This window comes from Nomascus leucogenys, chromosome X, assembly GCF_006542625.1.
Source record: "Nomascus leucogenys isolate Asia chromosome X, Asia_NLE_v1, whole genome shotgun sequence".
Taxonomy (NCBI): Eukaryota; Metazoa; Chordata; class Mammalia; order Primates; family Hylobatidae; genus Nomascus; species Nomascus leucogenys.
The window spans coordinates 8,656,203-8,683,398 of NC_044406.1; the positions used below are offsets into that span (position 1 = coordinate 8,656,203).

The window sequence follows — 27,196 nt, forward strand, 5'->3', positions numbered from 1 at the left end:
TGCTTGTGGAAGTGGGTGTCAGAAGGGCTGCGACTTACCCGTTGCTGTGAAGGGCATAAGGAAGGTTATCTGAAGTTGTAGGGGAAGTTGAGACAGCAGGCATAGATGGGTGTGGCACCCTGGCATATGTGTGAACTGGTAGATGTTTGACTCATGTGTATTTTGTGTTTTCCTACATGACTGGGTGCAATTTTCTGCATTTACCTGGTATTTCTCCTGGAGGAAATGTGCATAAATAGACATAAAATTTGCGTTATGCTCAAATTCCTCCCTAACATTAGTGGCATTGGAACAAATTTGCATCTTCTTTTTTTCTTTTTCCTTTTCTTTTTCTTTCTTTCTTTTTTTTTTTTTTTGAGACAGAGTCTCGCTCTGTTGCCCAGGCTGGAGTGCAGTGGCACAATCTCGGCTCAGTGCAACCTCTGTTTCCCAGGTTCAAGCGATTTTCATGCCTCAGCCCCCCAAGTAGCTGGGGTTGCAGATGTGCACCACCATGCCTGGCTAATTTTTTTTTTTTTTTTAAGTAGAGACAGGGTTTCACCATGTTGGCCTAGCCTCATGTGATCCATCCGCCTCGGCCTCCTAAAGTGTTGGTATTACAGGCGTGAGCTGCCACGCCTGGCCTTCTTGTTTTATTATTGTTTTATATAGAGACGAGGTCTCACTCTATTGCCCGGGCTGGTCTCAAATTCCTGGGCTCAAGTGATCCTCCCGCCTCAGCCTCCTGTGGAGCTGGGACTGCAGACATGTGCCACCATGCCCAACTAATTTTTGTATTTTTTTGTAGGGTTTTGCCATGTTGCCCAGGCTGGTCTTGAAATCCTGGGCTCAAGCAATCCTCCCGCCTTGGCCTCCCAAAGTGCTAGGATTACAGGTGTGAGCCACAGTGCTTGAGGCAAATTTGCATTTTCCAACCAAGTGTCATATCAGAGCTGACTGTATTTTATTTGATGTCTAAAACATCTCAGTTTGTGATCCCACTGCCCAACAGTAGGCATTTTTGACTCAAGCATTTTGCAAATAAGGAGATGGCCAATGGGGGATTGGTGGAAAATAGAAGCAGTAAGAGGCACACTGGATAGTCCCATCTCTCCCTTCCAAGAACTGTAGATGTGTGGCTCCGCTGGTGTCCTTATAGACAGGGAGTTCGAATATGACTTCTATCTTTGAAGGGCTGGCTGGACTTTGTCATCATCTAAATTGGGCATTTTATTGGTGATAGCTGAACTCAGAAGGAGTAAAATACTGAGTTGAGGATTTGTTTCTTTTCTTTTTTTTTTTTTTTTTTTGACAAGGTCTCACTCTGTTGCCCAGGCTGAAGTGCAGTAGTGTGATCACAGCTCACTGCAGCTTTGAACTCCCAGTTTCAGGCAGTCCTCCTGCCTCAGCCTCCCGAGTAGCTGAGACTATAGGCGTGCATCATCATACCTGGCTAATTTTTGTACTTTTTGTTAAGGGTGGAGTTTCGCCATGTTGCCCAGACTGGTCTCAAACTCCTGGGCTTAAGTGATTCACCTGCCTTGGCCTCCCAAAGTGCTGGGGTTACAGGTGTGAGCCGCTGTACCTAGCCGTGCATTTGTTTCTTATGTGACAAAAGTACAAGGGATACATAGACATGGATGAAGTTAAAAAATGTGATGTTAAGTGAAAAAGCAAGTTTTACAAGGATAAAGTATGATTGATAGAATGTCTATAAACAGCTAAAATGAAAAAACGTATATGCTAAAACTATAGAGAAAGGGGAAGAAATGGTAGGAAGTGGTGAGGGGAAGGAGGAAGCTTCCACTGGGGAGGCAAACACGAGGTAGTCACTCTTCTGTTTCTTAAACTTGGTAGTGGCACATGGGTACTCGTTTTTATTAATATTCTTTTAACTCTGTATAAGTGTGTGATGGATTCACTTCTCTATTTCCTAAATAGTTCATAACAATCTTTTAAAGAACTTTCAGGAACCAAATGGAGGTTTGACTCAGCAGTAGCAAAGTCTTCATGTTACTATAGTAGAGCTGGAAATTCTTAACATAAGGATACAGTATTTTTCCCAGTTCTTGGAGGAGAGGGGCAGAGTAAAAAGTAAATGTAAATAAATAATTCATGGGTAAACAGAATCTCCTCCCAGTCAACACTCAACTAAATATGGAAAATGACTTCAGTTGAGACATGAAGCTGTTCTTCATTCTAGCAAAGATATTGGCTGAGCTATTTGGAAAATATGTTTATCATTGTCTGAGGTGATCAGCTATAAGCTGCTATATGGCACACTGTATAAGAATGAACTTTGAATGTGATGCACTTATGCATATTTTAAAAATTACTCATCCTCCCTAGCATTTGCTTCTAAAACATTTTGATTACTTAGAGTGAAAAATTCCTTTGGAAACATTTTTTAAAATGCAAATTTAGGCCAGGTAGGAGGGCTCATGCGTGTAATCCCAGCTACTTAGGAGGCTGAGGTGGGAGGATTGCTTGAGGCCAGGAGTTCGAGGCTGCAGTAAGCTATGATTGCACCACTGCACTCCAGCCCGGACAACAGAGCAAGACCTTGTTTCTAAAAAAGAAAAAAGAAGCAAATTTAAAGAAGGTTTTTTTTTTCTATGTAATAAATGCTCTCCATAAAAGTTCTATAAAGCACATTTAAACGTGAATACTTGCCTGTAATCCCAGCACTTTGAGAGGCCAAGGTGGGAAGATTGCTTGAGCCCAGGAGTTCAAGACCAGCCTGGGAAATGTAGTGAGACCTCATCTCTACAAAAAATAAAAATAAGCAGCAGAGTGCAGTGGCTCACGCCTGTAATCCCAGCACTTTGGGAGGCTGAGGTGGGTGGATCACTTGAGGCCAGAAATTTGAGACCAGCCTGGCCAACATGGCAAAACCCCGTCTCTACTAAAAATACAAAAATTAGCCGGCGCGGTGGCACGTGCCTGTAATCCCAGCTACTTGGGAGGTTGAGGCACGAGAATCGCTTGAACCTGGGAGGTAGAGGTTGCAGCGAGCTGAGATCACACCACTGCACTCCAGTCTGGGTGACAGAGCAAGACTGTCTCATTAAAAAAAAAAAAAAAAAAAAAAATTAGCCAGGTTTGGTGGTGCACTCCTGTAGTCCCAGCTACTCTGGGGACTGAGGTGAGAGGATCACTTGAGCCCAGGAAATTGAGACTGCAGTGAGCTGTGATTGTGCCACTGTACTCCAGCCTGGGTGACAGAGCCAGACCCTGCCTCAAAAAAAAAAAAAAAAAAAAAAAAAAAAAAGAGTGAATACTCAGCTTTTGTTGCACGTGGGACTTGAGAGAGAACTGGGTAAGGGTGTCCTCTTTCTACTTGCTTCCTTTTGTCAGTAGAACCACTGTCATGTCAACTATATGAGAAATCATACCCTCTCAGAACTTACTCTATGTTGATGTTTCAGTTTATTAAAAAACATAAAACATAAACACTCTTACAAATATTTATTTATCGGAAAGAGTTCTAGTTTTCAGGTTAACACCACCAAGTCACAAATCCGCTGCAGTACATCTCATTAAAGCCTTGCTCGCTTCAGTCTCTATGAATTCAAATTAAAGCAAGTGATTGGATTTTGCCATCTACTGGGAATGAATTTGTCTTCTTTAGTCCCTAATTTGATCATGAGAATTTTATAAAATCATTTTAGAGAATTACAAAATACCTATTACATTGTTCAATTCACCACATGTCATGGCTGGCAAAGGCTCAGGTAATTTAGATGCTTGTAATTTTCTAAATGGTATTACGCTTTTAAACTATACCCTTGGGTCTAAATCCACATTAACTAACTGACAAAAAATTATAGATAATGTTATTCGAGGCAACACAAAAGGGCAGAATTGTGGCAGGCATAATAAAACATCCCTTAAATAAAGGGATCTGAGATCCCAGAGCACGGGCTCAATTAAGCTAACTACCACTAGTTAAGGACGGGTCTAACCACCACTAGTTTGTCTGCCACGAGTTCAAGGCTAGTTCAGGAAACACCATCTGACTGTATAGCTAGGAGACCTCGCACATGTTCTGTAGGAAGGAGCTCATTGAGTCCTTCGGGAACATACACACTCTTGGATGAGCTCACTTCATGACCCTCCCCAAATTGCCCAAGGTGACATGATGCTCAGTAGAAGGACCTGGTGAAAGAACAAAGAGTGTTTCAGGGCTGTCCCTTAAACACTGTATTGAGAAATAAGGAATGTCTGTGCTGCTGTTTTCAGGAATCAAGCAGTGCTCTCCACCTGGGCTGCATTTTAGAGTCACCTACGGAGGCTGTAAAAATCCTCATATCCTGGATGCACCTCAGACCAATTATATCAAATCTCTGGGGTGAGAGCCAGTCAGCAGTGTTTTCTAATTCCCCAGGTGACTCTGATGAGTGGCACGGTTGAGAACGACTGTAGTAGCTATTTGAGAAATTGATTACTTGGCAGAGCAATGCCCACAAGGGGGTGTGTTGAAGTTATGTAAATAACACTGACAAGCGATAACCTTGTCCCATTATGTATTACATAATGGGAAAACCAGAAATTGACCACAGATTTCATTGACTGATTCACTTGGTGTCTAATTAATCTGTGATTACAGGCTTGTAAGTTGCTAACCCAGCAGTAAACATTCACTCCATTTCAGCCAATTGGGGGAATGGTTGGAGGTATAAAAGTTGTTTGATCATTGATGATGCTTCTCTATCTAAGAGAATACCATTTTGGTGGGGGAGAGGCCCTTGGTGTATGAAGTTAATCACTGAGAAGGGCACCCAGTTGAATTCTAAAAGCATTAGGCAAAGACTCAAGTGAACGTTTAGGAAGAAAGCCATTATTTGGTATTTATAAAATGCAGCAGGCCTGGAAATGGAGCAAGATAACACTCCCTATAGTCAAAGTCCTTTACAATAAAAGAGGGTAGGATTTGATAGAAGAGAAGGGGTCCTGATGGATTCAAACATCTTTACATCCCCCAAACATGTGTCATTGGAATGTTGAGCATCTTCTTCATTTTCTACCATTGTATTAAGAATATTTTCAAACATACAGAAAAGTTGAAAGAATTGGACAGTAAAAATTCATTAATTCATCGCCTCCAGCAGGGGTTGTCAAACTTTTCCTATAAAAGAAAGAGAGTCAATATATTAGGCCTTGGAGGCCAAGGGGCAAGATGGAGCAACTATTCTCACCAGAAAGCTAGTAGTCTTATTTTTTTTTGACATACTACTTTTAAAAATGTTAAAACTACACTCAGCTCGTGGGTCATACAAAAATAGGTAGTGGGCCAGATTTGGACCACAGGCTATAGTTTGTCAACCCCTGACCTAAAGTTCAACTGTCATTTTGCTCTTGTAGGGGCAAACACCTTTTTAGGGGTTTGTGGCTGGGCCTGCGAATTAAATTGACATATAAGGCAGATCAACAGGAGAAAAGCATACTTGTTTATTTAATGAATTTTACATGACACGGGAGCCTTCATAAGGCGTGAAGACCCAAAGATGAAGTTAGGGTTGAATACTTATGTGCTGAATTGGACAAGTAGTAATCTATGAAAGTGTGACGAGGCAGAGGAGCCTGGGCTAGGGGAGTTAGCTGGGTGAAGTGGCCAGGAGGATGAGGGTTAGTCTAACAAGGTTGGTTCGTGCAGATTTCCCTCAGCCTCAACTTCCTGTCTTTGATGATAAGAATGATGCTTCCTTCTAGTATAGGAAGGGCATCTTTCACATGGGAATTTCATCTCCAGCTTTTAAGAAACAAAATGGGCCAGGTGTGGTGGCTCATGCCTGTAATCCCAGCACTTTGGGAAGCCAAGGTGGACAGATCACAAGGTCAGGAGATCGAGACCATCCTGGCTAACACAGTGAATACCCGTCTCTACTAAAAGTACACAAAATTAGCCAGGCATGGTGGTGGGTGCCTGTAGTCCCAGCTACTCAGGAGGCTGAGGCAGGAGAATGGTGTGAACCTGGGAGGTGGAGCTTGCAGCGAGCCGAGATCACACCACTGCACTCCAGCCTGGGCAACAGTGCAAGACTCCGTCTCAAAAAAAAAGAAAGAAACAGAATGGTCAGGTGATCTTCTTACACCTGCTTTTTCAAGAGCCTTTAACCCAAAATAGTTTGCCAGAGTGGCATATTTTGGGGTGGCATATTCCTTTTTTTTTTTTTTGAAACAGGATCTTGCTCTGTCACCCAGGCTAGAGTGTAGTGGCACGATCATGGCTCACTGCAGCCTTGACCTTCCGGGCTCAAGTGATTCTCCTACCTCAGCCTCCCAAGTAGCTAGGACTACAGGTGCATGCCATCATGCCAAGCTAATTTAAATTTTTTTTTTTTTTTTTGCAGAGATGGGGTCTGTCTATGTTGCCCAGGCTGGTTTTGAACTCCTGGGCTCAAGCGATCCTCCCACCTTGGCCTCCCAAAGTGCTGGGATTACAGGTGTGAGCCACTGTGCCCAGCCTAGGGTAGCATATTCTTAACTACTTCACTCTCCTTGCCTTGTCACATAGTCAGCCAGCTCTCCATCTCTTAATCTAGGATATATTTCAGAGTCAAAAGTTAACAGTTAACATCAATAGGTACATGTCTCTTCTCAACATAACAAAAGGTAATGTGAACAGGATAAAATGCCATAAATCAAGTGAGACCTTGTTAATGATTTATTCAGTCCTCTTTAGGATCTTTTGGTACTCTAGGAATCCTTACGATTTACCATGCATTGAGTTTTTAATATTTCAGTTAACATAAAATTATAGTTAAATCAAAAATGAAAATGGCTTCTGTTCCATGCTATTGAGTGAATCTAAACTTTGAACACGTCTCTCAGAGGAATTATAGCTCTTTTCCTAGCCATGGATTGAAGGAGTTCATTCCCTCTTGTTCTCCATCCTCTGTTTCAGATAAAGACCATTTTGAGCGGCTTTATCATCAGGGGCTACTTGGGGAAGTGGACCCTGCTAATCAAGACAGTCACGCTGGTGCTGGTAGTGTCCTCCGGTCTGAGCCTTGGGAAGGAAGGGCCACTAGTGCACGTGGCTTGTTGCTGTGGCAACTTCTTCAGCAGCCTTTTCTCCAAGTACAGCAAGAATGAGGGCAAGAGGCGGGAGGTGAGCCAGCTCAGCTTCCATCTGCAGCGAAACTTTCTTCTCAAAGCCCCCTCCTGCTGTCTGACCTGCAGGTTTGCACGTTTGTTTTCATGGAAGGCCTTGAAGCTTATGTAGAGCTATTTGTTTTGTAGGTGCTTTCAGCTGCAGCGGCTGCTGGAGTCTCTGTTGCCTTTGGTGCACCAATTGGAGGCGTGCTTTTCAGTCTAGAAGAGGTGAGAATGGGCAGCTGAGGGAATTCGTGATTTTGAGCAGCAAGGCCCGTCGTGGGTTAGAATCAAAGAAGTATTGGATAAGATTCTGGCAGTTAATTAAGGAGCCACAATTTCCACTGTTTTTTTTTTTTTTTTTTTTTTTTTTAAGATGGAATCTCGCTCTGTTGCCCAGGCCCGTGTGCAGTGGCATGATCTCGGCTCACTGCAGCCTCTGCCTCCTGCGTTCAAGTGATTCTTATGCCTCAGCCTCCTGAGTAGCTGGGACTACAGGAGTGTGTCACCACGCCCAGAAAATTTTTGTATTTTTAGAAGAAATGGGGTTTCACTATATTAGCCAGGCTGGTCTTGACCTCCTGACCTCAGGTGATCCACCTGCCTTGGCCTCCCGAAGTACTGGGATTACAGGCATGAGCCACAATACCCGGCCACCACTGATAAATTCCTGTTTTCAAGTATTGTTTTAAAAATTGCCAAGGTGATTTTTTTTAAAAGATTGACAGTATTCTCCCTCTCATAACCAACTTCATTAAGCATTTTTTATTTTGGTAACCCAAATGGGTTATTGCAGGGGTTGGCAAACATTGCTGTAAAAGGCCAGGTAGTAAATGTTTTTGGTTTTGTGGGCCATACAATTTCTGTTGTAGCTGTTCAGCTCTGCCGTCATAGCATGAAAGCAGCTGTGAACAATATGTACACAAATGGGCATGTCTGCAATTCCATAGATGTTTCCTTATGGACACTGAAATGTGAATTTTATGGTTTTCACATGTCACAAAATATTGTTCTTCTTTTGAATATTTCAAATCAAAAGATTTTTTCGACTTTTTCAATCAATTAAAAATGTAAAAACCATTCTTAACTCATGTGCCATACAAATGCATTCACTGGGCTACACGTGACTTGTAGCCCAGAGTTTTCCAAATCCTGATCTACTCTGTTGTCTGTAGAATCCAATCCAGAGGTTTATTTGCTTCTAGGGGAGTCTCTGTGCCATGAACAGAATTATGATTAAATACTTTTTTCTTAAAAATATAGCCCAAACCCACCTTGATTAGTGTCCATTCCACTTCTAGACATAGTTAGATTCCTCTAGGTATCTTTGCTGATGCGTTTTGGTCACATTAAGTCCAGGCTCATGGAATGAGTGTGTCCACTCTTGGACTTAGAGTGTGACTTTCATGCCAACCAGAGGGCTTGGCTCTGAGCAGCTCTTTCTCTGGCCAGTCTTTAATCTTCTACTTTTTCATCTCAGGTCAGTTACTACTTTCCCCTGAAGACCTTGTGGAGGTCATTTTTCGCAGCCCTGGTGGCGGCCTTTACGCTGAGATCCATCAATCCCTTTGGGAATAGCCGTCTTGTTCTCTTTTACGTGGAATATCACACGCCCTGGTACATGGCTGAACTCTTCCCCTTCATCCTGCTTGGGGTCTTCGGGGGCTTGTGGGGAACCCTTTTCATCCGCTGCAACATCGCCTGGTGCAGGAGGCGCAAGACCACCAGGCTGGGGAAGTACCCGGTGCTGGAGGTCATTGTGGTGACCGCCATCACTGCCATCATTGCCTACCCCAATCCCTACACACGCCAGAGCACCAGCGAGCTCATTTCTGAGCTGTTCAATGACTGTGGAGCCCTTGAGTCTTCCCAGCTCTGTGACTACATCAATGATCCCAACATGACTCGGCCTGTGGATGACATTCCAGACCGGCCGGCTGGTGTCGGTGTTTACACGGCCATGTGGCAGCTGGCCCTGGCACTGATCTTCAAAATCGTCGTTACCATATTTACCTTTGGCATGAAGGTAAGTGAAAGGGAAGGAAGGTGGGGTGGGGACCCATGTCCTTCTGGGGACAGCACCCTACTCTCTAAAATAAAATTGCGGTGGGAAAAAAAGAGGAACTGGCCTTTCTTGAATGTTCTCATGTGCCAGGCACTTGACATTCCTTTAATCAATAGGAAATAACTTCTAATAAACAATAAGCTTATGAAATAGAGATTTTAATCCCATTTTACAACTGAGGAAACTAAGGCTCTGAGATCTTTAGTGGCTTGATCAGACCCACAGCTTATGGGAGACAGAGCTAGGCATCAAACCCACTTCACACATTCCCAGAACAGGTGGTGGTGACCACAGGTTTCCTGCCGCTGGCCAGGTGATGCCAGGTGGTGGAAAAAGCCCAGGTTTGGCTCAGTTTGGCTCAGTAAACATGCATTGAGTATCAGCTGTATCTTAGGCATCGTGCTAAGTCTGAGGGATACAGAACCCAAACAGAAAGCTGCCCTTGCAGAGCACACAGCTCTGGGAGAAAGAGATGCAGACCCAGAGTTCTGACGTTGTGGTGAGCACCACGCTGGTATGACAGGAGCACAGAGTGAGTGTGTCCCCCGTCTGGGTAGGGCTGGGCATGACAGGGGCTCTTTGCACACATCCTCTTTGAAGAACAGAGCTGTGGATGACAGCACGTGCTTTCTTTTCCTCCTCCCTCCCTCCCTCCTTCCCTTCTCTTCCCTTCCCTTCCCTTCCCTTTTCCCTTTTCCCTTTCCCTTTCCCCTTCCCCCTTTCCCCCTTCCCTTCCCTTCCTTTCGTCTTGTTCCCAGGCTGGAATACAGTGGCATGATCACAGCTCACTGCAGCCTCAACCTCCTGGGCTCAAATGATCCTCCCATCTCAGCCTCCCAAGTAGCTGCGATCATAGGTGTAAACCACCACAGTTGGTGATTTTAAAAAATTTTTTGTACAGATGAGGCTCTTGCTGTGTCACCCTGGCTGGTTCCAAACTCCCAGGCTCCAGTGATCCTCCTACCTCAGCCTCCCAAAGTGCTGGGATCATAGGCATGAGCCACCACACCACACCCAACAGCACATGCCTTCATTACTCTTGTTCCTAAAGCCAGAGAAGAGACAGCTGGTTTCCTCTTTCATTGTGTTAAAATCATTTGTTAAAATCATTATGTTAAAATACTTTAAAAGCCCCTCCTAAAGAGCTTTCTTTTATGAGGGAACCTGGGATTTTGTTATTATAGCTTTTTTTTTTGAAATGAGGTAAAATCCACAAAACATAAATGATCATTTTAAAGTATACAATTCAGTGGCATTACATACATTCACAATATTATGCAATTAACACCTGTATTTAGCTTTAGAACATTTTCATCCCCCAAATGGAAATCCCATCTCCATTAGCAGTCACTCCCCATTTTTCCCTCCTGCAGCCCCTGGCAACCACTAATCTGTCTCTAGATTTGCCGATTTTGGACACTTCATATAAATGACATCATATAATATGTGGCCTTTGGTGACTGGCTTTTTTCATTTAGTGCCATGTTTTCAAGGTTCATTCACATTGTAGCATGTGCCACTACTTCATTTTTATGGCTGAATAGTATTCCATTCTATGGAGATCCCACATTTTGTTTATCCATTCATCCTTTGATGGACATTTGTGTTGTTTCCACCTTTTGGCTATTATGAATAATGCTATCATTGCTTACTTAAACTTTTATTAGAGTATATCGTTCATATGGAGAAGTGTACAGCTTGATAGAGTTTCATAAAACACACACACACTTGTGTAACCAGCACACAGGACCAGAAGCAGAACATTATCCACCTCCCAGAGCCCCCTTTTGTGTTCCATTACTATTGCTTTCTGTGTGGCATTTTAATTTTATTTATTTTTATTAAAAATATAACATAGAGACCAAGCTCCCTATGTTTCCCAGGCTGGTCTCAAACCCCTGAGCTCCAGTGATCCTCCTGCTTTGGCCTCCCAAAGTGCTAGGATTACACACATGCGCCATTGTGCCCTGCCTGAATTGTATTTTTTTTTTTTTTTGAGACAGGGTCTCACTCTGTTGTCCAGGCTGGAGTGCAGTGGCACAATCATGGGTCACTGCAGCCTCGACCTTCCGGGCTCAAGTGATCCTCCTGCCTCAGCCCACTGGGAGTACAGACACGTGCCACCATGCCCAGCTAATTTTTGTATTTTTTGTAGATATGGGGTCTTGCCATGTTGGCCAGGCTGGTCTGGAACTCCTGGGCTCAAGTGATCCGCCTGCCTTGGCCTCCCAAAGTGTTAGAATTACAGGCATGACCCATCACACCCAGCCTGAATTGTCTTTTTTTTTTTTTTTTTTTTTTTTTTAAATCTAATGGTCGGGCATGGTGGCTCATGCCTGTAATCCAAGCACTTTGGGAGGCCAAGGCGGGTGGATCACTTGAGGTCAGGAGTTCAAGACCAGCCTGGCTAATATAGTGAAACCCCATTTCTTCTAAAAATACAAAAATTATCTGGGCGTGGTGACACACGCCTGTGGTCCCAGCTACTCAGGAGGCTGAGGCATAAGAATCACTTGAACGCAGGAGGCAGAGGCTGCAGTGAGCCGAGATCATGCCACTGCACACGGGCCTGGGCAACAGAGCGAGATTCCGTCTCAAAAAAAAAAAAAAAAAAAGAAAACAATTCTAAGAAGTTGTTTACTTGAGTGCGTCGTAGTGGTCAAATACAAACCTGAATTTGGGCTTTAAGAACAAGGATGGGTGGACCTTATTAAACAGCTGGCTGTCTCTGATCTGTCATCTCCTAGCAAAGGGATTTGTTTTCATGTCTCAGGAAGATGCTGGTAACATTTTATGATGCTTGCTCAGAAAAGTCTCCTTTGATGTTACAGGGATATAAATGATGTAGAATAAGGGGAAGCTCAGAAAGGAACGATTTCCTAAGCAGTGTTCTGACTCTAGAAATCACACTCAAGGATCCAAACTTCACTTGAATTAGGTTAAAGTTCTGCTTCCATCCTCAGATGGGTAACCACCTGGGGCTGGCATCATTGCAGCTGCTGCCCATGGCCAGCGGTCATGTGTCATTTCAGTGAACACAGGGAGTCAGGCTTGTTCTATAGCACATGTGTGGTCATTAGATTAACTAAAATGTATCTTCATCCAGCAGGATAGAGAACACGCTGGTACCAAGATCTTTTAGTTTACATTCTATTTCTTTGCTGCCCCTACCCTGGCTTGAAAATATTCAGAATACTTATTAGAAAATGTACTTCATTAGGAAGAGGGAATTGCCTCCCTCGTCTCTCTCTGACGGGTATTCAGCCTCCACCTACTAGAGAGGGCAGGGAGCCATTGAAGTGCTTTCTGGAAGATCCAGGGTGGCTGCAATGATGGACTCAGCTTCTTTATTTTACCTGGGAGCAGTCACAGGCCCTTCTTTTCCATTTTCATGCTGTGGCTTGACATTTAATTTTAAAAGCCATTCTGAATGACATGGCAAGGGGAGAGAGAAAGTGGTGTCTCAAGTGACAGATGCTCACTTTGAATGTTATTTGCAGTGGGGCTTATCATTCTTTAATCCACAGCAGGCAAGCCCGGCCAGCTTTTGAAGAAGAGGGAATCAAAGTATAAAATTGCGTTCTCTCTAAATTGCAGTAGATACGACTGACTAAGCAGGTCAAATCATTTGTCCCACCTTTCCCCAGCTGACCTATTTTGCAGAGTTGCACCTCCTCTGAAGACTGAAGCTAAATGCAAGCCTGTCAAGGGGGAATGTGTTTCCTGGGGGTTGTGAAGCGGGGACTTGGTCTTTTTCCCTCATGTTGCTTTTCTCTGTGTCTCCTCAAGATCCCATCAGGCCTCTTCATCCCCAGCATGGCTGTGGGCGCCATCGCAGGCAGGATGGTGGGAATTGGTGTGGAGCAGCTGGCCTACCATCACCATGACTGGATCATCTTCAGGAACTGGTGCAGACCCGGTGCAGACTGTGTCACGCCAGGGCTTTACGCAATGGTGGGAGCTGCGGCCTGCCTCGGTACGACCACGGGTGGGGCAGGGAGGGGGACCGGGGAACTAATCTGGCTTAGAGGACTGCCAAGAAGGAAGATATGGACTTGAACATTTTCTTTACTCAGGATAGGCTGGGTTGTGTGGCTATAACAAGTAAACCCCTAAATCACAATGGCGTAATGCACCAAGGCTTATGTCTTGCTCACTGTGCACACACACACACACAAACAGATGCCCTCAACTTATGATGGGGTTAACATCCTGGTAAGTGCATCATAAACTGAAAATATTATAAGTTGAAAATGCGTTGAATACACCTAACCTACCAAACGTTGTAGCTTAGCTTAGCCTACCTTAAACATGTTCAGAACACTTACATTCGCCTACAGCTAGGCACAATCATCTAACACAAAGCCTATTTTATAATGAAGTTGAATATCTCTTGTAATTTATTGAATATTGTACTGAAAGTGAGAAACAGATGGTTGCCTATGTACTTGAGGCATGGTTTCTACTGAACGCATGTTGCTTTTGTACCACAGAAAGTTGAAAAATTGTAAGTTGAACCATCGTAAGTCAGGGACTGTCTGTAAATGAAATACTTTGTTTAGCAGAAGGCTCTTCTCCACCTAATCATTCAGGGGCACGAAGGTGGGTCTGTCCCCTGTCTATAGTCCTTAAGAATTTCTGCGATATTCTGTTCATGGGGTTCTCGAAGAGCACCATGCTTGCTTAGTCAGAAGCTGGCAGAGCCCATGTAGGATCCACTCACCAAAAAGCTTGTGTGGGCCAGGGTGAATAGACAACCCAGGATCCCTCATTGGAGCAGAGGCCCCAGTGAGATGCAACTTCAGGCTCCCCAATGCAAAGCCACATTTGACAGGGCCTGGCCTGGGTTCCAGAGGCCCAGTGTAGGAAGCATGTGGGAGAGTCTGCTTGGAACAGGTGTGAGGGGAATTTACAGCCTGTCTGTCATTTTCCCCAAATCATGCTTCCATGAGCTGCCCGGGTTGCACTTTGGAATCTTACTCCTCCCCTCTGTTGCAGGTGGAGTTACCAGGATGACGGTGTCATTGGTGGTCATCATGTTTGAATTAACGGGGGGTCTGGAGTACATCGTGCCCCTGATGGCAGCGGCTGTGACCAGCAAGTGGGTAGCTGATGCATTTGGGAAAGAAGGCATCTACGAGGCCCACATCCACTTAAATGGGTACCCTTTCCTTGACGTGAAAGACGAGTTTACTCACCGCACACTGGCCACCGACGTCATGCGGCCCCGGCGGGGAGAGCCGCCACTGTCGGTGCTCACCCAGGACAGCATGACCGTCGAGGACGTGGAGACGCTCATCAAGGAGACCGACTACAACGGCTTCCCTGTGGTGGTCTCCAGAGACTCCGAGCGCCTCATTGGATTTGCCCAGAGGAGGGAACTGATTCTCGCAATAAGTGAGTAAAGAGAGGGAAGCTCACATTTTATCAAGAGCCGAATGGCATCCTTTGTACCCCTAACATTATCCAAGATGTTTGAGGTGATGTGCATTAAGCCAGGGGCTCTCAAGCTTTCACACGTCTCTGGGTCACCCAGGGGTCTGGCTCAAAAGCAGATTCTGATTGAGCAGGTCTTGAGTGGGACCCGATACTACATCCTTCACAAGTTCCCCATTAATGCCGATATTGCTGGTCCCCAAGTTACACTGTAAGGAAAAAGGCTTTAAACCCAAGTCTTGGGTAGACATTCTTGGTTGGAAAGTGACTGCATGTTTGCAAGCAGCCCCCTGGCCCTGCTCTGTGGCTGCCTTTCAGCAATTGTTGGCTAAAGCTGAGAAGGAAGAGAGGCGACAGCCTGGAGTGGCCCGGGCTGAGCTGTCTCAGAGACTTTCAGGTGGACCAACCATCTGGCTGAGATCGCGAGTTCTCTGCCCCAGACACCCCTTGCCACTACACAAGTCTTTTGTTTCACTTTATGATATGATGTTGGATTCCACAGTTAGAGGCCCTTGTGGGTAAATGTGCAGACATCACTGGAACCAATTGCGTGAGATTATTTTCCCCTTGTGGTTGAATGACAATCAGCTGCACTGAGGGGCAGGCTGTTGAGTTGGGGGAGGGGAATATGGGATGATGCCCAGGTCAGGGTGTCCCAACGACAGGTGGATCAGAGAAGCAAGCCCATGGGCCCCATCAGCCTAGGGATGGCTCCAACAGAAGGGTAAACAGGAGGTAGGAGAATTCCTAAGACAGAGGGGGCCGAGGGCTGCGGGCTGAGGGCCAGAGGTCTGGTTGTGAGTTGCTAGGACCCCAGGCAAGGAGAAGCTGTGAGCCTTGGAGGGGTAGAGTCCTGCCGGGCCTCAAGGTGGCAGGGGCAAGGACCAGCATAGCACATCCACGGGCACGCTCACCATCCTTGCTCTGCGATCTGTACAACATTCTAGCATCTCATGATAGACCAGGGCCCATGGCATGGCTCCCATGTGCACACAACAGTTTTACTATATATCTTCCAGAGTATTCTTGAAGCTTGTCAATGGGACTTTCCTGGTCAGATGTTGGAATGGCCCACTGTTAATACATTTCCACCAGGCAACTGTTTACTTCTCTCCCTGTCCTTTGTTTCCTGTTTCCAAGGCACCTCCCTTAAACCTTTTCCCAATGTTACATAGCTTTAAAATACCTTTAAGGCATCTTCATCAAAGGCTTTATAACAATAAGTTTAGATAAGCTATCCTTTCCCATTTTAGCTTGACACTCAAACATTTTTACCTCCCCCAAAGCAAAAATTGATTTTGTATTTTAGACACCGTAGCAAGTTTGTGCTTTAGTGTTCAGCGATGCTTCTCCTTATTATAGGTCCTGTTGCTTAACGGATAGGTAGGTGCCTTTGTGTAACTATTGCCTTATAAATAATGAGGTTTTTAAAGGTTGTTTAAGTAGGATTGGGTTTGTTTAAAAATACTGTAATCAGCAGCCTTTAAAATTTTTTTCGTTCCCTAGGATCTTTTAAGCAAAGGTTGAAATTTAAAAACTAAGGTAATAAATGTCACAGAATCTATTATCTATTGTATAGCTCCAGGCACACCTGCTAAGAGGCAGCTTACTAATTTTGCTGAAACCCATTACTGTAATCAAGTGGGAAGCAGTAATTGTCATCAACCGGTTAGAGAAGAAATTTAAGCTTACCAACCAAGTACTCTTCTCGAAGCTATGTTTGGAATGTCTGAAGAGGCACCACACGGTGTAAATACTACCTATATGCTTTCAATCAGACCGATAATAATATAGAAGGTGCTGTTTACATGGTTTGTGCAAAGGGAAGGAGTGTTTTGCTCTGAGGAATCAGAAAAGCTGTTTTTCCGGCCTGTGGAAATAGAAGAGTCCCTGTACTCTGGTGGAGAAATACAGGTGCATGACCTGTATTTGAGGAATCTTGTGCCATTTTATGAGTATAGAAATATGACGGCATTTAGCTAGACATTATCCCATGCCAATTTCACTTCCTAGAGGAATCAGGAGCAAACATTATAGACAGATCCAAGATAGTATGGATCAGAAAAGAAAGGTAAGTGAGGTAAATAAGGATTTTTCTTACATCTCATGTTTAAAAATTGTAGCAACTGCTCACATGAAGCTGAAAATGTTTTGTTATGTTTTGGAATGCCAAAGCGTGGCGTTATCTTTGTTAGAGAGCACTTCGTTAGCACCACCTAGGCAGCGTGACTCTCTTCACCATCATATACTAGCACATGAGGCCGTATGCGACTCTTGCTCAAGTTCCTGGCAAATGGGCCTTTACCTCCCATTGCTCTGCAAATATGAGGACTCGCCTGTACTTAGCAGGGCTCAGGTGCTTCTTGTCTTGAGTTCTGCAGTTAAGTAGAGGTTCAAAGAGGACTCAGCGGGGAGTTGCAGAGATGGTTAAAGGGTGGAAAGTTAGAGTTTCAGGGAAGAGTTAAGGAAACTCTCAGGTTTTTTTGGTCTGGTGGATGATTTATTAGGCTGGTACAAAAGTAATTGCGGTTTTTGCCGTTACTTTCAATGGCAAGAACGGCAATTACTTTTGCACCAACCTAATGATTCTCCAGTATGTGGAAGATGCTTAGTTGCAGAAAAGGGGTCTACATCCAGCACTGAACAAGAAGCTAAGTGTCAGATCTGTCAGACAAGGGAGAAAGAGGTTTCTGCCTGGGAGGGCTGTTAGTTACTGGACTAGGTCATGGAGAATAGTGGTGTCATCTACACCTTTCTGTTGGGGATGTTTTTATATATATATATATACACATACATACACACATAGAGGGACTTCTCCATGCTTTAGTAGACAGACAATAACTTGTAAAACAATTTGCTTTTTCTTCTGTATAATCTTTACTTTTTTATCATATCATCTTTGTACTACTTCTGTGGTTGCTTTCAATTTTCCATTTTAACCTATCTCATTAATTATATCTGTCTTATGGACGCATTTAAAAAATTTTTTTGAGACAGGGTCTCGCTCTTTCACCCAGGCTGGAGTGCAGTGGCGCGATCATAGCTCACTGCAGCCTCTACCTCCTGGGCTCAAGCAGTCCTCCTGCTTCAGCCTCCGGAGAAGCTAGGACCACAGGCTTGCACCACCATGCCTGGCTAAGCATTTTTAATTAACAGGATGATAGACTATTACCTCCCTAAGAACACAATTCAAGTGGGAGTACTCCTCCTCAGCACCGCTGACATTTGGGGCTTGATGATTCTGTGTGCTGGGGCTGTCTCGTGCACTCCTGGGTGTTGAGCAGCATCCCAGGGCTCCACCCACTGGATGCCAGGAGCACTTGCCGTCTCCTATTGTGATAACCAAAAATGTCTTTAGACATTGCCAAATGTCCCCTGAGGGTGGAGGCAGAATTGCTCCCAGTTGAGAACCATTGCTCTAAAGCCACTCAATAGCCTAATGAATATGTGATTATTTCCAATTTTGAAAAATTTCTTGGCCTATCACATAGTTTGTGAAATTTCTCTTACCCACACTTTATTATTTACCAGCTCTACATCTGGCATATGAACATATTGCTTCTAGGAAATGGAATGTTGAGTAACCTTAGCAGGTGCTCATAAAATACACATTCCTTCTTTTTTTTTTTTTTTTTTTTTGACTAAGTCTTGCTCTGTTTCCCAGGCTGGAGTGCAGTGGCGCCATCTTGGCTCACCCCAGCCTCCACCTCCCAGATTCAAGCAATTCTCCTGCCTCAGCCTCCCGAGTAGATGGGACTACAGGCGCATGCCACCATGCATGGCTAATTTTTGTATTTTTAGTAGAGATGGAGTTTCACCATGTTGGTCAGGCTGGTCTCGAACTCCTGATCTTAAATGATCCGCCCACCTCAGCCTCCCAAAGTGCTGGGATTACCGGCATGAGCCACTGTGCCTGGCCTAAAATGTACATTCTTTTTCAACAGCTGTGGCCACTGAGACTCATTCTAGTAGAATATGTGACAAACCTCCTACATTAACGACAGTTTTGTTTTTTTTTTTTTTTTTTTTGAGACGGAGTCTTGCTCTGTCGCCCAGGCTGGAGTGCAGTGGCACGATCTCGGCTCACTGCAAGCTCCGCCTCCCGGGTTCACGCCATTCTCCTGCCTCAGCCTCTCCGAGTAGCTGGGACTACAGGCGCCCGCCACCACGCCCGGCCAATTTTTTGTATTTTTAGTAGAGATGGGGTTTCACCGTGGTCTCGATCTCCTGACCTCGTGATCCGCCTGCCTCGGCCTCCCAAAGTGCTGGGATTACAAGCGTGAGCCACCACGCCCGGCCTATTAAAGATAGTTTTAAAAACAGTTTAACTATTTTAAAAACATTTAAAAATGAAGTTTATTACATTTTTTCAAAATGAAAGTAATACACACTCCAAATATTGGGGAAATCAGAAGAAAAAGGAAACATTTAAAAAGCCACCTACATTCTTATCACCAAAGAAGACATGATTGATATTTAGTGCATTTCCTTTTTATCTTTTAGTTCTTTTAAAAAGATGCATTTTCGGTCATATTGTTTTGGTTTCTTTTCAACACAGACTCCCAAGTGTTCCTGGGGTCTGTGGGTCAATTTTCTTGTAGCACTGGCTCATCCCCTGGGTGAGGAGTTAGTTGGTTTATCCTTTCACACAGGAAATATTTCTTAAGTGTCCACCATGTGCTGATACCATCCTAGAAGCTCAGAGTCCAGGGACGACAGCATACTGCCTCTGCCCTCCGTGAACTTACATGCAGGCATTTTGGTGTCTGATGATTTCTGGTCCAAACTGAGAGTAGATGTTTCACCCTAGTAGAGAATTGCAAAGAGCTTTCTTGCTGGTTCTTCTTCCATTCACAGGCTTTTGCCTGTTCCTAGCGCCTCTACCCACAAAGCTTGAAGCCTCCTGTAAGTCTGTAATAGAGTTCCAAAGTGGCCTAGCAGAACCTTTCTGAGGAGGGTAGCAGTTTCCACTGTGGGAATAGCAAGGTGCATAGCTCAGGCCTCTGGCTCTGACCCTAGCTGATGCCTATATTTTTGCTTGGCAGTAAATACCTTGTGTGCTTTCCTTCCTGATGCCTCCTATGTGAGATAAGTTCAGTTTTATGTGGCAGGCAGAACCAGATACACTGACATTTAGTAGACCTACTCATCCATTCATTCATATGTGCGTTTGGCAAATATCTGTTTTGTGTCTACTGGGAGTGCCTGGTGAGCAAGAGTTCGTTTAGCTAGTGGCTGTTAGAATCAGGGCTCCTAACCCAATCAGTAGGTTCAAAGGAGATATAAGCATGTTATTTATTTTACTGTAGCAAGTGAATCGACCATTTATTAAATTGTATTTGGTTTTAGAAGGGGTTCAGCAAATCCATGTCATCAACTCTTGACTGGGGTTTGCAACTTGATCCAATCGTGACATTCACTCAATGGTTGAAATTGATGGAAATCCTGTTAGTGGGACTTTAAGAGAATCGGCTGGTCTATGGAAATGAGCAAATAAGTATGTGTTGCCAGTTGCCTCCCTGCCTTAGTGGGTAAGGACAGAATCATCTTGGTTTAGGAGAGAAGTACATAGTATATATCGAACAGTCTATGTTTGAAAACATGTTGTGCATCAAAGTCGTCTGGTATTTGTGGCAGAATCATACCCCATTTGATGTAACTTGATTTAACCTGACCCATATAATGTGAAGGCATTTGCCCAGCAGGCCCTCTGTTCCTCTTTTAAACAGAGACCCTTTTTCAGACTCAGCCTGACCCCAAATGCTGCCAGTTTTCCATTAGAGTACTCTATTGCACTAAATGGCCTTAGAGGAGGCAGTTAGAATTTTATTTTTGAAAGAACAATATAGGTGAATAGTAGTCTTTGAGAAGGCAAGAAATGTATTATGGAAACCAGGATCCATTTTAAAGCAAGCCTTGCTGTACATTTTCCCTAACCTTTTCCCATGAACCAAAAGAAAGATTAAAATTCCAACAGAAGGAAAATCGCCTTGGAGAAATATCTTGAGACCGATGGATTTATTTCATGTGTGACTTAAAATAGCCTGGGTTTCTAGCACTGCGTTAAGCTGTATTTCTAATGAGTTCCTGTTACCCTACTTTTCTTCAGCTTTCTTTCACATGGCTTTTTCTATAGACAGAAATAGGCTAATTGCTACCATAACAGTTTTACTATCTTTCTTTGAGAGATCCACAAAATGGCCCATTTTTAAGACAGGAGATCCGAAGGGTTGTCGGGGCGGGGCGGGGGGGGGGCGGTGATGCAGCTTTTCTGGGGTTGTTTCTTTGGACCCAAGGGTCGCATTTGGGATTGAGCTGCATTTCTGGGCTGTGAGCCTGGGCTGGCCGTATTGGTTTCTTGTTCCTCCCAGGATTCGTAATGCCATTTGGGCCAGTTATAAGTTAGTTCGTAAAAAGAAAAACAATGTATTAAGGTCATCGGGCAGCTAAGTAAGTTTCTTGTCACGTCAAACTCCAGCCCATGATGAGGTGAAGGAGCATAAGGAAAGCCAGAGTGGAGGGCCCTGGGCTGTTTGGGGTGCCTGGAGTCTGGGGGGAAGCAGTGAATGTCCCCAAAGGGGTCATCTGGGTCAGGCCCATCTTGCCAGACTTTGGCAACAAATGATCCGGTCACAGCAGGGGACCCTCACACAGCATTAGCTGCAGAGAGAGGCCAATTCCATAGATGTTTGGCTAAAGCCCCTTATTAAGAATGTGTGGTTCATCCGCCGAACCCCTTTTCTGTGGGATTCTAGATGGTGTGTGTGAGTGTGGGGTGGGGAGTTGCTCAGCAAGGGGTTTTGTGTGGCTCATTGTTCCTGCTCACCCCATTCTAGAGAACGCCAGACAGAGGCAGGAGGGCATTGTGAGCAATTCCATCATGTACTTCACGGAGGAACCCCCCGAGCTGCCGGCCAACAGCCCACATCCCCTGAAGCTGCGGCGCATCCTGAACCTCAGCCCGTTTACAGTCACAGACCACACCCCGATGGAAACGGTGGTGGATATCTTCCGGAAACTGGGGCTTCGGCAGTGCCTGGTGACGCGGAGTGGGTGAGTAGCCGGACATGTGGCCAGAATGACCTAGGGAGAAAAAGATGAGTGAGACATGGTCTCAGCTCTGAAGGATGTGGAGGGCCACGGGGTGGAACAGTCCTTGACAGAGAATGGCAGTAAGCTGTGGTGAATGTGTTGAGGGGGAAATGTACAGGGAGCTTGGGACTTAGGGCTGGGCAGCCGGGCAGCCAGGGAAGGGGGCGGTCCAGGCTGGACTGCTGCCTGGGCTGAGGGAGGTTGAGTAAAAAGGGGCGGAGCCACAGGAGAAGGGCTTGGTGTTGCTTTTCTACCACCCCATGTGACACTTGGCTTAGGGAGGAGGTTCTGCCATAACGTGATATATGCAGTCCTCAAAATCACAGCACTATGCAAAAAGTGATCCATGCAAACCACAGGACTTGTGGGAAAAATGGGGTTAGGTACACAGCAGTCGAAAACTTCATCAGTGATACATGACATAAAAGAGGTGGGAGCCTAATAAGAATGGTAGTACCGAGCCAGGTGCAGTGAGTGGCTCGTGCCTGTAATCTCAGCACTTCGGGAGGCTGAGGTGGAGGATCACTTGAGCCCAGGAGCTCGAGACCAGCCTGGGTGGCAAGACCCTATCTCTACAAATAAATTTTTATAAAATCAGTCAGGTGTGCCCATAGTCCCAGCTACTTGGGAGGCTGAGGCAGGAGGATCACTTGAGCTCAGGTGTCCAAGGCTGCAGTGGCCTAGGATTGCACCACTGTACTCCAGCCTCGGCAGCAGAGCGAGACCCTGTCTTGTAAAAAGAATAGTGGTAGTACCATGTTACACATTAGTTAAATGGTCAAGAAATACAGGTATACAACAGAAATATGTCACTTCGTCTTAAAAAGGCCTGAAGTTGGCTGTGGGATGGGTTTCACAAGCTCTGCCACTTATGAATTACCGGGAAGGGGTGGAAGGAGGGGAACCTGAACTCAAGGGGAAGTGGTCACAGCAGGTGTGGATGGGCATGGCTCCTCACGCATGCATGAACTGAGGTCGCTTGTGGATGTTTGGGGGCCGGGCATGTGCATTTTGTGTATGCCGATCCCACTGGGTTCAGCTGGGTACAGTTTTCTGCATTTGCCTAGAGCTTCTCATGGATGAAATCCCACATAAGCAAAGGTAAAATTCATATTATGCTCAGATTGTTCCTGATATATCAATTCGTTTGAAACAACTTTGTTTTCGAAACAAACATGATTGGAGAATGGAGAGATTTGATGATCCTATGGCATTGTCCCTGCTGCCACTTTTGTTTTGTGTTGTCACAAATCAGGAAACCAACAATGCAACGATCGAGGGTCCACTGTAGTAGCACCAGAGGAGCAGTTCCTTAAAGGCCATTCCTTGGCCTCTGAGTGTCCCAAGTTCCATGGTGTCAGAAGCTTGTGTAAGGGAAGGGGTTGGCTTGGTCAGGGTAGCCTGGAGCCTAGGGTTATCTGCCCATTTTATTCCTTTATGGGCTGGGAGTAGGAGGCGGGGAATGGGTTCTGGAGACATTGGTACATAATAAAGTTTAGGCCTTTATAGACTACAGAGGCTCAACTATCTAATATAGCTTATATTTCCAGAGCCAGCACACTCTAGGTTAACACAGCAGTTCTCAACTGGGATGATTTTACCTCCCAGAGACATTGGGCAATGTCTGGAGACAATTTGGGGTGTCATGACTGGAGGGAGGGATGCTATTGGCATCTAGTGAGTAGAGGTCAGGGATGCTGCTAAACATCCTACAGTGAACAGGACAGCTCCACAACAAAACATCTGGCCCAAAATGTCACTAGTCGTGCGGTTGAGTGACCTTGGACAGGATGTCCCTGTATAGCTAAATGAGCAATCCTATTCATTCCACTTTCTTCCTGCTGTCCTGGTAGCAAGCACACAGGGGGACAGGCTCTGCAATTTGCAAATTTACCCAGAGAACTCCTGGCCAGCAGAGTGAGCATCCTCCTTAGCTCTGACTACAGACAGAGCAGTGTCTTGCATGTGGGAGGTGCGATCAATAGGGAAAAATAAATGAGTCCTTGTGTTTGACAAGGCTAGGGATCATTTCTGCTGATGAATTTTAAAGGAGCTCAAGTGGTTTTTCAAACTTGAGTGTGGATCAAAATGCCCTGGAGGATTAAACCTCCAGGTTAAATCCAGATTTCTGGGCCCTGCCACAGAGGTACTGATCCCTGGAAGTCTAGGGTGAGGCCGAAGAATGTGCTTTCCTAACAAGCTCCCAGGTGATGCTGCTCCTGCCGGTCTGAGGACCCCACCTTGAGAACCACTGAAGTCGATTTATGCACTTGAGTTTCCAGTACTCTTGGTGTAAATACCACTGTGATTGCCCATGCTGTCTCAAGTGTGTAGCAGTTTCTCCTTTCCTTTAAAACAATAATCCAATGTCAATTATCATTGGAATTTCAGCTCAGGCAGGAAACTCTGCCCTTAATGCCCGCTCACACCTCACAGAGCCCCATGAGGTCTTCCTGTGAAGATCTGGGTGCCGAAATTGGCTCCGAATGTGCTTCAAGAAAGCAAAATCGCACTCTCTCTCGCTCTACATCTTTTAAACAAACACAGATGCTGCTGCGTTAGTGCTGGCAAGGGATCCTTGTCTGCGGGGCCTTTCATCTCCTTGGGCTTCTTGCCAGGGCAGGCACGTCTCTGGCCAGCTCTCATGTTTGATGTGCTCGCCCACCCTGTACCTTCCCTGCTCCGGATGGCCACGAGCCTGAGCTCCACCGCTGGCCTGGATCACCTGCAGCATTTCTCAGGCCTGGGGTTCGAGGGGCATCATAAAACTGGACCAGGAATCAGAATGCCACAATCTAGGAAGCCTCCAGTTGCTAAGAGTGAATTTGGGTGAGATTTTCCCTATGAAAGTTATAGAAAGGAAAAGTGAGTAAGGGAGATGGTGTCAGATTTTCCCCAAGCCCTACTAGGTGGTCCACAGGGGCCTGGACAGGGTAGCTTTCACAGAAGAGCCCAGCTGCTCGAATCTGAATTATGTCCTTGGTCATAGATCTGGCCATTTATAATTCGCTTGAACTGCTACCCAAAGGGGCTGGAAGTTCAAACACTTGATTTAAATCAAACAGGACATTTCATGCCACTAACGAAGCCTGCTGGATTTGATGTTACCTCCTTCTGGGTTGATGTTCAGCTTTCTTCTTTTGTGATAATTACCATCGCAGGCCAGGGCACAATTTATGCACGAACTCAAGGCAGCTCCTGAATTCATATTTCCCTAGTGCTGTTATAATCAACTTAACTTCTAGACATTACAGTCACAGAGCTTTAAAAGGAGGTTTTCAGAACTGCAAATGCTTGATCTTTTGATACTGTCTCCAGGGTGAAGATAAGGAAACAAAAACCAGGATTTGTAGATATGGGAAGGTTCCGTGTGTGTGTGTGTGTGTGTGTGTGTGTGTGTATGTGAGTGTGTGTGTGTTATAGTTATCATCACTTTGCAAACACTAACAAGTCTTATTTTTTTCAAAGCAACATTGGTTTAATCAACATTATATTGAGCATCTATTTTAGCTGGGAACTGTAGGGGGCACAAAAAGTGTTTAAAAAAAAAAAAGCCAAGGAGCTTATTATCTACTAAAGAACATGGACATAATCCAGTTTAAGTGGTGCTACCCAAGGCAGGCGCTCCGGGGGACTGTTCTTTTTTTTTTTTTTTTTAATTTAAAGTTCCGGGATACATGTGCAGGAAGTGCAGTCTTGCTACATAGGTAAACGTGTGCCATGGCGGTTTCCTGCACCTACCAACCCATCACCTAGGTAGGTAGCCCCATATGCATTAGCTATTTATCCTGATGCTCTCCCTCCCCACACCCACGACAGGCCCCAGTATATGCTGTTCCTCTCCCTGTGTCCATGTGTTCTCATTGTTCAGCTCCCACTTATAAGTGAGAACATACAGTGTTTGGTTTTCTGTTCCTGTGTTATTTTGCTGAGGATAATGGCTTCTAGCTTCATCCATGTCCCTGCAAAGGACGTGATCTCATTCCTTTTTATGGCTGCATCGTATTCCATGGTATATATGTGCCACATTTTCTTTATCCAGTCTATCACTGATGAGCATTTGGGTTGGTTCCATGTCTTTGCTATTGTGAATGGTGCTGCAATGAACACACGTGTGCATGTATCTTTATAATAGAATGATTTATATTCCTTTGGGTATATACTCAGTAATGGGATTGCTGGGTCAAATGGTATTTCTGGTTCTAGGTCTTTGAGGAATCGCCACACTGTCCTCCATAATGGTTGAACTAATTTACATTCCCACCAACAGTGTAAAAGCGTTCCTGTTTCTCCACACTCTTGCTCCACACCAGCATCTGTTGTTTCTTGACTTTAATAATTGCCATTCTGACTGATGTGAGATGGCGTCTCATTGTGGGTTTGATTTGCATTTCTCTAATGATCAGTGATATGGAGCTTTTTCTCATATGTTTGTTGGCTATATAAATGTCTTCTTTTGAGAAGTGTCTGTTCATGTCCTTTGCCCACTTTTTGATGGGGTTGTTTTTTTTCTTCTAAATTTGTTTTTAAGTTCCTTGTAGATTCTGCATATTAGACCTCTGTCAGATGGATAGATGGCAAAATTTCTCCCATTCTGTAGGTTGTCCGTTCACTCTGATGATAGTTTCTTTTGCTGTGCAGAAGCTCTTTAGTTTAATTTGATCCCATTTGTCAACTTTTGCTTTTGTTGCAATTGCTTTTGAGGTTTTCATTATGAAATCTTTGCCCATCACTATGTCCTGAATGGTATTGCCTAGATTTTTTTCTAGGCTTTTTATCGTTTTGGGTTTTACATTCAAGTCTTTAATCTATCTTGAGTTAATTTTTGTGTAAGATATAAGGAAGGGGTTCAGTTTCAATTTTCTGCGTATAGCTAACCAATTCTCCCAGCATCATTTATTAAATAGGGAGTCCTTTCCCCATTGATTGTTTTGTTAGCTTTGTCAAAGATCAGATGGTTGTAGATATGTGGTCTTATTTTTGAGATCTCTATTCTGTTCCACTGGTCTATGTACCAGTACTGTACTGTTTTGGATACTGTGGCCATGTAGTATAGTTTGAAGTTGGGTAGTATGATGCCTCCTGCTTTGTTCTTTTTGCTTAGGATTTTCTAGGCTATACGGACTCTCCACCTCAAAACAACAGAATATACATTCTTCTTGGTGCCACATGACACTTACTCTAAAATCAATCACATAATTGGAAGTGAAACACTCCTCAGCAAATGCAAAACAACTGAAATCATAACAAGCGGTCTCTCAGACCACAGCGCAATCAAATTAGAACTCAAGATTAAGAAACTCACTCAAAACCACACAACTACATGGAAATTGAACAACCTGCTCCTGAATGACTCCTGGGTAAATAATAAAATTAAGGCAGAAATCAAGAAATTCTTTGAAACCAATGAGAACAAAGAGACACCATACCAGAATCTCTTGGACACAGCTACAGCAGTGTTAAGAGGGAAATTTATAGTACTAAATGCCCACATCAAAAAGCTAGAAAGATCTCAAGTCGACACCC

The 27,196-nt window shown here is 44.6% G+C and overlaps 1 protein-coding gene across 1 annotated transcript in view; it reads left to right on the forward strand.

Moving 5' to 3' along the window:
* The window catches only part of CLCN4 (chloride voltage-gated channel 4), an 80,928-nt gene that overhangs the window by 42,537 nt on the left and 11,195 nt on the right, over positions 1-27,196 (forward strand). Inside the window, exons 7-12 of the mRNA XM_003261002.4 lie at positions 6,887-7,093; positions 7,225-7,305; positions 8,558-9,103; positions 12,932-13,118; positions 14,141-14,539; positions 21,415-21,631. Of these exons, the coding sequence (XP_003261050.1) occupies positions 6,887-7,093; positions 7,225-7,305; positions 8,558-9,103; positions 12,932-13,118; positions 14,141-14,539; positions 21,415-21,631 (1,637 nt within the window). The remainder of the gene's footprint in view (positions 1-6,886; positions 7,094-7,224; positions 7,306-8,557; positions 9,104-12,931; positions 13,119-14,140; positions 14,540-21,414; positions 21,632-27,196) is intronic.